At 36.1% G+C, this 13,255-nt stretch overlaps 1 protein-coding gene across 2 annotated transcripts in view; it reads left to right on the top strand.

Annotated features, from left to right (window-relative positions):
- LOC150090455 (adenosylhomocysteinase-like 1) overlaps window positions 1–13,255 on the top strand; it is a 619,708-nt gene that overhangs the window by 393,194 nt on the left and 213,259 nt on the right. For both annotated transcript variants that reach the window (XM_090369139.1, XM_090369138.1), the window contains exon 5: window positions 9,999–10,070. In XM_090369139.1, the coding sequence (XP_090225265.1) occupies window positions 9,999–10,070 (72 nt within the window). The remainder of the gene's footprint in view (window positions 1–9,998; window positions 10,071–13,255) is intronic.

Raw genomic sequence — 13,255 nt, 5'->3', positions numbered from 1 at the left:
CAAGGTAGAATTTCTTGGTCCCTAAGGAGGTAGTAATCGTTAATGACTCTGTCGGCAGGCAAATGGGGAGTATGTTGTACAAAGAGGATAGGTGGAATAGGACTAGGTGAAGTTTGCCAGGGGGAAATGACATAGAGGAGCAGATATCATCTTGTAAGGACATGGAAGGTGATATTGTTGTACACATGGGCACTTATGATGTTAAGAGTAGGAGACCTAAGGACTTCATTAACAAGTCACTTAATTGTATTGAACCATTGAAGTTAATCATGAGAGCATCTTTGGACTCAAGACACATTCCTTTGGATTGGAGATGAGTAACATCAATACATGAAAGGAAGTTCTAAGAGTGAAGTTTGGTAACTATAGACTGGTTAGTCTGACTTCATTGATAGGGAAAATCTTAGAGGCAATGATTAAAAGAGACAATCCAGGGACATTTGGATAGAAATGGCATTCTGAAAGACACACAACATGGTTTTGTTAAGGGATAATCATGTTTAACTAAGTTAGGTTATTTTTACACAATTAATCATGAGCTGGATGTACGGAACAATTTTGACACAGTTTATATGTGTTTTAGACAATTGCAGCAATACCAGAGCGGCGGCATTGGATTTAGCATTGATTCAGTCCCTCGTGAGTGAGAGGTTACTGTATAAGTTAGAATATGTTGGGATTACTGAAAATATTATAAGGTAGATTGCTGGGTACCCACAGGGCAGAAATAGAGGGTTGTGATCATGGTTCCCTCTAAGCTGCGTGCATGCATGGCCACGCACTGATTTCTATGAAGTTGCACAGGTGCTTTTACTTCCCGTGCACACAGCCGACATACTAGATGGCGACAGGAGTATTAGTAAATTATGCCATAAGATTTGCTGTTGCATGACATGTTCCCACATCTTTTATTTACAAATACATAGTGCATAGCGAAAAGTTGTGTGTTGATTTTTGTTTATATGAAAAAATTATTATGTTACGAATATACAAAGGACTGTAGCAGTTGTAGTTTATATTGTATGTTTTTAAGGTGAATTTATTGTTATAAAAATAATATAAATACCATATAACAGGGAAGGTCAGCATTTTTACATTCCATCCACTCAACCAAACACATACACAGTATGTGTGGGGGGTAGAGTGTATAAGGAATGTATTGTTTATTATTATTATTATTATTATTATTAGCCATATGGCGCAAGGAAGCCTGAGTCTTATGCTGCACCAGCCAAAAAAAAAAAAAAAAAATTTGAGCACCCTGAGGAGAAAGAGTGAGATAGGAGGGAATCACCAAAAGAGAGAAGAATGATGATATCCAGCTCAGGACCCTGGGTGTGCCAAGCCCATACTCACCAGATGTGAGCCCCTGGGGTTGTGATCGTGAAAATTTTCGAAGTCGAGTTTTTTACGTATTAATTTTTACTAAGTAATATGTAAAAATATGTGGGTGGAATGTCGGCGGATCCACTGATTCAGATTTTTTTTTATGTATAACCAAAAATGTTTAATATTACTTAATATTTTATTAAAGAAGGTAAAATCTGAAAAATTAAACTTTTTTTAAAATTTTTATAAACTATTTTAATAAGATGTTAAAATTTTGTGATTTTTCCTAATATTTTATAATAACTTCATTTAAAAATACAGAGAATTGATAGAATTCTTTAATTTTAAAATTTTTCAGATAAAAAATGTCCAAAAAAAAAAACTGAAGACACAAATACTGTAAATAAAAAAAAAAAACTTGCAAAACATTTAAAAAGGATTGGCTTTTAAAACAAATTAATGCTGAAATTCCATCATCAAACAAAAAGCAAAGCCTAAAACTAGGAGATATTTTTCAATACAGCGATGAAAATGTTGTTGCCTTGTGTACTTTTTGTGCAGAAGCAAAAGTTGCAGAAGAATTTAGTATAGAAAGAAAATGGGAAGGATGGAAACTAGATTATTTAAAACAGCATCTAAGTCAGAAAATACATAGACACAGTTACCAAGTTACATAACTGAGAAAAGGTGGAATTTTAAGTATTTTGATCGAAACTGTAGAAGTATGTAACATAAAAAAAGGAAAGAAGTGAACGATTGAAATGAAATTTTGATATGGTTAAGGGTTTAGTTAATGATGTGATATTAGCCATAAAAATTAATGCATCAATGAACTCTGTACAAGACATTGAACACATGGAAAAATTTATAGATATACCTAAAAATTGGAGAAGCAAAAATTATTCATTTGAATTTGTTGAATGTATAAATTCTATTCTCATAAAAAATATCCTGAATGAAATAAGAGAATCTACTTTCCACACGGTAATTGTAGGTAAAAGTACTGATATTTTAGTACAGAAAGTATTAATTTTGTATTTTAAATTTCGAGTGAAAAATGAAAAATTATGAAATATTACAAAACAGTATTTGGAGGTATTTTGAAGCTTGCAAACTCTGGCAGTATGTCCATTTTAGAAAAAACAGTTTTTTTCTATGATGAACCTAATCTTGATATTCAAAAGATGGTAATGTTCATGTCAGTTAGAGCAAGTGTTATGCTTGGAAGGAAAAATGGAGTAGCAGCAATTCTCAAAGAGGAAATATTATATCTAACTGAACAACATTGTCTTGCACACCGAGAAGATTTAGGATTGGACGACCAATGGAAAAATGTATCTATTATGCAATATATAGAGACGTTGCTTAGAACTGTATACATAATGTTTTACAGGTCTAGCATAAAAAAAGGAAATTAGAAGAACTAGCCTAGGTTACAGAACGAGATGTATCTTTTAGATCATTAAATGAAGTCAGATGGTTATCCAGACATTTTACAGTTGCTTTAGTAAAAAATGATAAAATATTAATGGAATATTGCAATGAGCAGGTTAACTAATGTAATGATCCTATCAGTAAATACTGTTTACAAATTTTGACAAATTCACAACACCATGTGGCATTAATTGCACTCAGTGGTGTATTAGGAGAGCTTGCATCACTTTGGAGATATCTACAAAAAAGTTGTTTAAACATTATTGATGCACATCAATATGTTAAAGCTAAAATACACAAATTAAGAAGCCAATATCTTCCAAATATCTAGGATGCGGAAAGGTCAGGGAATGACCACCGCATATCCCCGGAGCAATATGGCCTTAGTTGCTAATGCTCCTAAAAACCAAATAACAAACAAGCCAATATCTTGGAAAAAATTTTTTCTGGAGTTAAAAATGTGAAAGAAGTATTGTCAAATACTAGGTGGCAGTGATTACAGTGTGGTGAAGTGGGATTTACTCAAAGAGATAACTACCATCAGGGGAAAAGAGAAGGGTTATTGCTTTCGTAAAGACGACTACGATGGTCTGAGACAGTATTTAAATTCTATACAGTGGAACCAACTGATGATGTTACCAACAGCAAATTCAAAATGGGAACCATTCAAAGAACTTATCTTGGACGCCACTAGGCTTTACATACCAACCAAAAAATAGGCGTCTCCGTAGCCAGGTGGGAAGGAGAAGCAGTGTGTAGCACACGCTTCTTGATTAGACCGGGATTTGAGCCCGTCACCACCAAATACGGAGGATGCGGAAAGGTCAAGGAATGACCATCGCATATCCCGGAGCAATATGGCCTTAGTTGCTAATGCTCCTAAAAACCAAATAACAAACAAACAAACCAACCAAGAAATATTGTTCAAGGTTTAGGCCTAAATGGATGACAGATGAACTAATGAGACACGTGGCAGAGAAGAAAAATGCATGGGATACATATAAATTAATACGTGACACAGAAGCCTGTGATAGATATAAGCTGGTCTGTAACCAAGCCACAAAGGAGGTTAGGCAGGCAAAGGTAGATTATGAGAAATCTTTGGCAAAGGATGCAAATAAAAACAGCAAACAGTTCTTTACTTAAGTAAACTCTAGAAGAAAGGGGATGAATCAGATTGGTCCACTTGATATCGATGGTTCAACTGTTAATGATCCTGCTCAGGTAGTACAAACTAAATGAATATTTTGCATTGAAATTCATACATGAGGAGTTATTCACCGAGGGGAATGCCAGAGGTGTATTCAGCTCTGTCAGTAAGCTAGATAATATTTTAGCATTAAATCAGATCACACACCAACCATAAGAGTAAGTATTTACTGTAACTAAAATATTTACATATTAAAATAAAATAAAATAAATAAATATTTACAAAAACTGGTATTATATTAAATTAAATTATATACATATAAAACATTAAAACTGTGATAAAATCCTTGAGATAAAATACACTAAAATAAACCGGATTAAAAGCGATAAAAAACAATAAAAATCTCTGGAGCTTTCGATCTATTACTCAAAGAGACATCATTACTCAAAGATTTTCTAACACAATACTTATAAAGTTACTCAGAGAAACCCGTTGGTTGGCCTAGAGCGGCGCGTTAATAAACTAGTACAGGATTGGTTAAAGGCAGAGAAGATTTCCAGGGAGACCTTTTGGTTCTTACATGCTACTGGATGTCAACTCCCGAGGTTTTATGGACTTCCAAAAACTCATAAGACAGAAGTCCCACTCAGACCTATTGTATCATTTATAGGAAGCCCCACATATGCTTTGTCAGGGTATTTGGCTAAATTGATTTCGCCTATAGTGGGCCAGTCCAACTATGTCATAAAAGACAGTAAAGAATTTGTGAATTTTGTGAAAGATTTGATTATAAATGAAAACGAGAGCATGATTTCTTTTGATGTGGTGTCACTATTCACATGCATTCCAATTAAACATGGAATATATTGTGTTAGAAAATCTTTGAGTAATGATGTCTCTTTGAGTAATAGATCGCTTTTAAATGTAGAGGATATTTGTTCGGGTGTGGAACTTTGTCTGGCCAGCACCACTATGGTGTACCAAGGTGTTATGTACAAACAGGTTCACGGTACAGCCATGGGATCTCCTATTAGCGCCATCGTGGCCAATCTGGCCATGGAGGAGTTAAGAGGACAGGGTTTTTAATGGATGTCAGTTTCCCATAAAGAAATGGAAAAGGTATGTTGATGATACCTTTACCGTCGTCCAGAAGGGGAGAGAGGATGATGCACTCCATTGGCTTAATAGCTTCTCCCAATTTATACAATTTACCTCAGAGGTGGAAACAGGAGGTACCCTTCCTTTCTTGGATGTACTGGTCTCTAGGATAGGCCCTAGGCTCAAAACTTCTGTGTTTAAAAAACCTATGTGCAGAGGCCAGTACACCCATTATAGTTCAGCACAAGCTGGGCAGCATAAGATTAGTGTAGTGAAAGCTCTACTAGATAGAGCATGGTCACACTGCACCACCTCTGAGGACAAAGAATGTGAAATTAGACGGGTCACAGCAGACCTTAGAAAATGCGGATACCCCCAGAGGATCATAGACAGATTTAGTAAAGGAATAGAGTCTAACCGTCAGGAACCGTTTGTTCCTGTGGCTACCGCATACATTCCTTACTATCCGGGCGTTACTGAGCATCTCGCTAGAGTTTTGTGGGGTTATAAAACACGCTGTGTGCAGCTTCCAGGGCGGAGGTTGCACACAGTGTTGTCTCAGGTAAAAGACCCAATAGCAAAGGACCTGAGTAGTGGAGTAGTATACAGGATAAAATGCCCGGATTGTGGGGAATGTTATGTGGGCGAGACAAAACGACGGCTCAAGGATCGTCTGGGGGAGCATGCAAATGCTATAAAAACCGCTGATTACAATAAGTCTGCTGTGGCCGAGCATTTTTGGGAGAAGCAGCATCAAATTTCCCCACAGGATGCGGTTATCGTGGATCGAGCGCATGGGTTCTGGAACCGTAAATGGCTCGAGAGCCTACGAATCTGTTCATCCGACCACAATATTATGAATAGGGACAGAGGTATGCGTATGCATCCTCTGTTTGAAACTATCATCCTAAGTACGGATGAACGGTTTTGCTTAACACGTTCCCGAGCTATTTCCGCTTCCAGTTCAGACCATGCGCCGACTGCACCACGTGTATAGGTACTGTGAGCCTGTTATATATGGACGTGCTGCAGGAAGTTTTGTTACTGCTGAAGAAGGAGGCGGATGCCTCCGAAATCTCCAGAGATTTTTATCGTTTTTTATCGCTTTTAATCCGGTTTATTTTAGTGTATTTTATCTCAAGGATTTTATCACAGTTTTAATGTTTTATATGTATATAATTTAATTTAATATAATACCAGTTTTTGTAAATATTTATTTATTTTATTTTATTTTAATATGTAAATATTTTAGTTACAGTAAATACTTACTCTTATGGTTGGTGTGTGATCTGATTTAATGCTAAAATATGAATTTTCCCAACCTCAGAGGCCTTTTTCAGGATAAGCTGGATAATCTTGTAATAACTGAGAATAAAGTGGAGGAGAAATTGTTGAAGATAAACAATTTCTTGATGGGATCTATCCACTTTTTTTTTTGATGGGATCTATCCAGTTATATTAAAGGAGGCAGCAAAGGAAGTAAGCAAACCCTTAACCATAATTATGAGAACTTCCTTGGACTCAGGGGGGTACCCATAGACTGGAGATGTGCAAATGTGACCCCAATTCACAAAGGAGGATCAAAGGCTGACACAAGTAATTACAGAACTGTGAGTTTAACTTCTGTTCCAGGAAAATTAATGGAGGCACTGGTTAAAGAAGTACTGCAGGATCACCTAGACAAGACTTCAGTTATAGCTCGGACACAGCATGGTTTTGTTAAGTGGAAGTCTTGCTTGACCAATTTGATTGGATACTATGATGCAGTCACAAAAGAGCTGGATGCAGGGAATAACTTTGATATTATATACTTGGATCTTAGAAAGGCTTTTGATACTGTTGCACATGGAAGACTGCTGCACAAATTGGAGCAGTGTGGCATCGGAGGAAAATTGCTGCTATGGATAAAGGGGTGGTTGAGGGGGAGAACACTGCTTTCAATGAACACTGCTCATCGTGGACTAATGATATTAGTGGAGTCTCTCGGGGTTCAGTGTTGGGTCCATTATTGTTTTCTGTATTTATAAATAATATTGATGATGGTATATCAAGCTTAATCTCCAAGTTTGCAGACAATACAAAGGTTTGCAGGGTTGTTAAGGACACTACTGACGCTATGCTGCTGCAACAGGATCTGGAAAGGTTGAGCAGATGGGCTGAGGGGTGGCAAATGTGGTTTAATATTGACAAATGTAAAGTACTATATATGGGAAACAGCAATCCCAGAGCAACGTATCAACTCTGTGGTATTACACTGACAGTGGTAGAGAATGAAAAGGACCTGGGTGTAATTGTGCAGGCAGATATGAAGTTCTCTGAACAGTGCAGACCGGCTGCAAGAGTAGCTCATGGTGTCTTGTCAATGATATACAGGAATTTTTCTAGCAGCGATAAGGAGGTGATTATTCCCTTGTGTAAGGCAATGGTCAGGCCACACCTAGAGTACTGTATACAGGTCTGGAGTCCTCATTTCAAGAAGGATGTAGAGCTGCTGAACGAGTACAGAGAAGGGTAACAAGATTAGTGAATGGAACAAAGGGTTGCTGTTATGAAGAAAGGCTTAAGTTTTGCAAATCACACTGTTTGGAGTCTGGTCACCTGCGAGGCGATCTGATTGAGGTGTATAAATATTTGCATGGTTTGAGCATGCTCAATGCTGATGAGACTCTTCCTCTTGCTCAGAATAATCACCTGAGAAGGCATAAATTCTAATTGAGGAAAGACAGATGTAGGATAGATGTGTGGAAATTGGGCTTTAGCCAGCGGGTAGTTGGTTGGTGGAACAGACTTCCATCCCTTGTTGTGGAAGTTGATAGCCTAAATAAATTTAAGGCCCAGCTGGACAGTTATTTCAAACAAATGGGGAGGGGTGAAGTGGAAGTTTTTTTTTTTTTTTTTGGCTGATGCTGCATAAGCTTGCTTTCTTGCATCATATGCCTCTACTAATGCTAATGCTTAGTTACCATAACACAACCCATGTGTTTACTTGTACCGCAATGACTCCCAGCAGTGTCTGAAATATCCTGCATCTTGTTTTCCAGGCTGCTGTTCATTCAAATAAAAGCAGTGCAAGAATCACTTTCACCTTTGCCAGCGGCTACTGTTAATCTCTTAGTCTGTGTAACCGCCAATCTATTAGTTTTCCGATTTGCCTAACACTGCCTCGATAGCATCATCAAATATTCTTGCACCCTTTCTATTTAAGTGTATCCCATCCTTGTAGAAGCAGTCTTTCCTGTTAACAAGCAGAGATCAGGCTGAAAAAAATTCTACCCCTTGAGCTTTGTGCAATCTGTCGAGGGCCGAATTGGTCAACAAGGCTGTTATCATATACTTCCTTAATCTGTACAGGGCCTAATTGAACGACAAGGCTCTCATCGTATACTCCCTCCTATCGTGTCTGGGCAGAATTGCAGACACTTTCAAATTCAACCCTAAAGATTGTAGGGAGTTTTCTTTTAGCCCACAAATTGTTGATTTCTGGAACAAGTTGCCTTCGCAGGTAGTTGAGGCTGACAGTTTGAAGACATTCAAGCTTAACTAGATAGTTAATGAGGAGGGAAGTACATAATTTTCATTTGCTTATCTACCCTTTTTTTTTTTTTTACCATTTAACAAAAGCCTGTGACTTCCTTACACTATATGGCTAATACTAATAACCTGAGTGTGGTACCACACAGTATGTTATTTGAGAATTACTGCTAGCTGTATGCAGACTTTATCAGTTTTAAACTCTGATTTTCACTTCCCTGTCTATCTGAATAATTTTTCTAGATCTTGTTGCAATAGCGTACTGTGATTATTGTAATTGACAACTGTACCATCCTTCATATCATCTGTAAACTTAGACATTAAGCCTGATATGCCTTTATCAGTATAATTAATATATACAGAAAACAACAATGAACCTAACACTGAACCCTGATAGACTGCACAAATAATAGTAGTTCAAGATGAGCAATACCCATTGGTAACTGCCATGGTTTCCTCTACTCAGCCATCCCTATATCCATAGCAGTAATTTGCCCCTAATGCCACATTGCTCCAATTTATAATCATCCCATGTATATTTCTTTATTGTCACACCTTTTTTTCTAAACCTTGAACAATATCTCTTTGCTGATATATAAAGCTTAGTAGCTTCTATGATTACTTCTCTGAATGCTTTCCATTTAAAATTTGTAATTTATGACACGAACAGTTGGTCCCACTGTACAGAATTAAAAATGTTTAAGACTACCACAGTCACTTTTAAAAAATTTCCCCTTCTTCTTGGCAATAGTTATAGCTTTAAGTAGATTCCATATCAACACTAAAGGAATTTTGCAATTTTTAGCAGCACTAGCACTTTTGAAAGTTAAACAGTGCCAATTATTTTTTATTTTTATTTTTTTAACCAAATTTCTTCAATTCCAACATAGTGATGAAGATAGAAAATAAAAATGATACTTTCATTATAATGATAGTAGTTATAGATGTTTTAATTTTAAACATACAGTAAAAAAAAAAAATCCCGAGTTACCCTGAGAGAGAGAGAGAGAGAGAGAGAGAGAGAGAGAGAGAGAGAGAGCGAGCGAGCGAGTGAGTGAGAAGTAGAAAGGAATCACCAAGAAAGAGAAGAATGATGATATCCAGCTCAGGACCCTTGGGTTTTCCAAGCTCATACTCACCAGATGTGAGCCTCTGGGTGATGTGTCTCCTTGTGGACTTGTCTAAGTTTGCCTATGATACACTGCTTCAACAAGGTCAAAATGAACTTTTTGGATGAGCTACAAGATGAATTTGAAGTATATCTGTACCAATGTAGATTATATATAAATTAAATTTTCTGTTTAAGCTGTTTATGAGAGAGAATACAAGAAAACTATACTTAGCAGTGTCACACACTAGAACCAAGGGCAACTCAAAATTGTATATTACTGTTTTTTTGTGTTTATTTTTAAGTAATTATATGTTTTTTCATCGGTGATTTTATTTTTTTTTATAGGTATTGATAGAGACACTGCATTTATTAGGTGCTATGATACGGTGGTCTGCCTGTAATATATATTCTACCCAGGTAAGTTTTGCTTTAATATTAGTTATATGTAATTTGATATTTGTGATATGCTAGTAAATAAATGTAAAATTATGTAATCAGGTATAATAAGGGGAACAGTTTTAAAAAATATATAAAATTTAATAAATATTAGCATTATTGTATCCCAATTTCTGTATTCCTATTCCTCAACTTTTACACTTGGGGAATAGGAATACAGAAATTTGTCAATGTCATTTCTGAAAATGAGAAACAAAAGTGGTCCAAAAACCAATCCTTTAGGGAGCCCACTCCTGACGTTACACCAATCTGAGGGTTCGAGCCCATGATCACCAAATACGGAAAGGTCAGGGAATGACCACCGCATATCTCCGGAGCAATATGGCCTTAGTTGCTAATGCTCCAAATAAATAAATAAAACACCAATCTGAAGAATATCCATTAATCACAACCCTCTGCCATCTACCCTTCAGCCACCTAGCAGTTTATCTTAGAATCATATCAGTAATCTGAACCTTTTCAAGCTTATACAGTAATGTCTCATGAGGGACTGAGTCAAATGCTTTGCTAAAATCAAAAATAAACAGTATTGAAATTATTCCCTAAATCCTGCTAATGAGTTACTGTGTCAAAATAGCCTACTACTTCAGTTAAACATGATTTTCCTTTAACAAAGCCATATTAAGTGTCCTTCAGATTTCCATATCCATCTAAATGTCCCTTCATTGCACTCTTTATCATTGCCTCTAGAATTTTTCTACTGCTGAGGTTAGAATAACCAATTTGTGGTTAACTCAGTATACTCAATTTTCTCCCTGTCAATGTTTTTCTTGCTCTTCATTTGTCGTCTTTGGTTCATCATGACAAGTGTTTCTTGACTAATTTTTTCTTCTTTGGATTTCTGTTTCCCTATAGGTTTCTTGGGCTTTATCACTTTCAAAAAGTTGTAATATTCCTCATCGATATCTTGGTCCTCAGCAGTCTGCAGAAGCTCATACTTGTTCTTAAGTTCCAGTACATACTGCTTTTTCTCCTCTTCTGTTATCTCAAAGACCATTGTATTATTTACTCGAGTCAGTTTTTTCCTTTCCTTTCCTACATCTATATCAAGTGTACATCTTACCATTCTGTGATCACTTCCAACGTTTACCTTATTCAGGACGGTAACATCAGTCACAATATATCTTCTGTTAGTGAGGATGAAGTCGATTTCATTAGTTGTTAATCCATTTGGACTCTTCCATGTCCACTTTCTATTCACCCTTTTCTTGAAAAAAGTGTTCATTACTGACATTCCTTGAGATTCTGCAAATTCCACAAGTCTTTCACCTCTTTTATTTCTTTCACCAATTCCAGAATTTCCTATAGTTCCTCTTTCTGCGCTGTTTTGCCTTTTTACAACCTTAGCATTGAAGTCCCCCATAATAATAGTGTAGTGGGTTTTCTGCTCATCTAGAAGACTCTCAATTTCAGTGTACATTTCTTCAACCTCTTCATCATCATGGCTCGATGTTGGTGCATAAATCATTATAATCTTTAGCTTGTACCTCTTAGAAATCTTGAGTATTAGTCTTGACACCCTTGGTGATGTACTTTTGAATTCCAAAATGTTGTTTTTAAAATCTTTATGGACCAGAAACCCAACTCCACCTTCACTCCTTTCACTGTTTCCATTGGTGTACAGCAGATTTCCACTTGATAAACTTATAAGTGATTCATTTCTTCTTCTTGTTTCAGCCAAACCGATGATATTCAATAATAGTAATATATAAAAAAAATTAAGCCAGTTATTCTCTTACATAAGATTTTTTAGGTTTTTCTTTCAGTTCTTCAGGAAAAGAGGCTCCATAGAGGCTGCTTCTACGTATGGATTAAGACTGTATATAATTTCAATAAAATTAATTTACGCGGATTAAATTTGAAAAATGAGAAATAACCTGCAAAAAGTACAGGTAGGACCCGTTTTATGACATGGTTAGGTTCCAGCAAAACAGGGTCATAAAATGAAAAGTCATAAAACAAGACCAAATTATAATGTAATTGAATGAGATAGGTTCCAAAATTCCCAAAATTTTTCCAAGTATGCACTGATATTTCTGATCTTTATAAATAATTAAATATTTTAAACATTTAATGCACGTTTTATTTATACTTATATATAAAATAAAATTTTACTTTGGTCCTGTGGAGTCATCATTTGAGTACGTATTTACTTAAGTGATGACTCCACTACTCATTTCATCTACATGAAATGGGTAGTGGAGAAATTCGGAAGAATACTCTTCCACCACTCCAACGTCAGCACTAGCAGCCTCACCAGACACTTTCACAATGTGAATTTTACAACAGTTTTTAAACTGATGAAACCACCCTTTGCTGGTCGTAAATGTTTCAGTGCTACCAGACTCTTCACATATTTCGTGAAATAACGACTCTGCCTTGTCCAGAATTACCACCTGTGTAACAGGAATGTTATTTTGATTCATATCATCAACCCACAATGCTAACAATTTCGCCATTTTTTTCCATTGTCTCACTGCATGAATAAGTTGTCTGGAGGATGACACACTTGTTATCCCTGTGTGTGTGCACTTTATTTTATCAACATTGTTCATAATCGTTGATAGAGTAGAAGATACTAAACTCAACGCCTTACATACATTCGACCGATGCTCACCAGACTCCATGTGACGATCACATCCATTTTCTTCTTAATTATTAGTGATTTACACTCTTTCTGCCTTGCTGGCATTCTCAATTTTTTCCATGGTAATTACATGTGACAGGTCAGTATTCCTACCCAATACACCGAAAATAAAAATTTATCTATATATATATATATATATATATATATATATATACATACATACATACAGTCGATTCCGGTTATTTGGGATCAGGACTAGTGCATTTTGGCCTGATTAAGCAGCTGCCCCAATTACTCGAAGTTTCATGTAAATAGTTAAAAATACAATGGACCCACACTTTACAATTGGTTCACTGTACAATCAAATCATGTTACGATGGACTCACCATAGTAAAGTACTGATCACTATACGATGTGTAGTAAGCGCCGGTCATTGTGATCATGTTTGTGAATTGAATTTTAATTCTATTAAACAGCAATTCTAATTAGTGAAAATAGGAGGAATATTATTCACAGGCTATAAAAGTAAAGTTATATTAAGCACAAATTTACCCTGTAT

The sequence above is a fragment of the Mastigoproctus giganteus genome, chromosome 2 (assembly GCF_048544385.1).
Source record: "Mastigoproctus giganteus isolate SK-2022 chromosome 2, ASM4854438v1, whole genome shotgun sequence".
Classification (NCBI taxonomy): Eukaryota; Metazoa; Arthropoda; class Arachnida; order Uropygi; family Thelyphonidae; genus Mastigoproctus; species Mastigoproctus giganteus.
The sequence above is the reverse complement of the archived record's forward strand: the minus strand, read 5'-3'. Positions and strand labels throughout refer to the sequence as shown.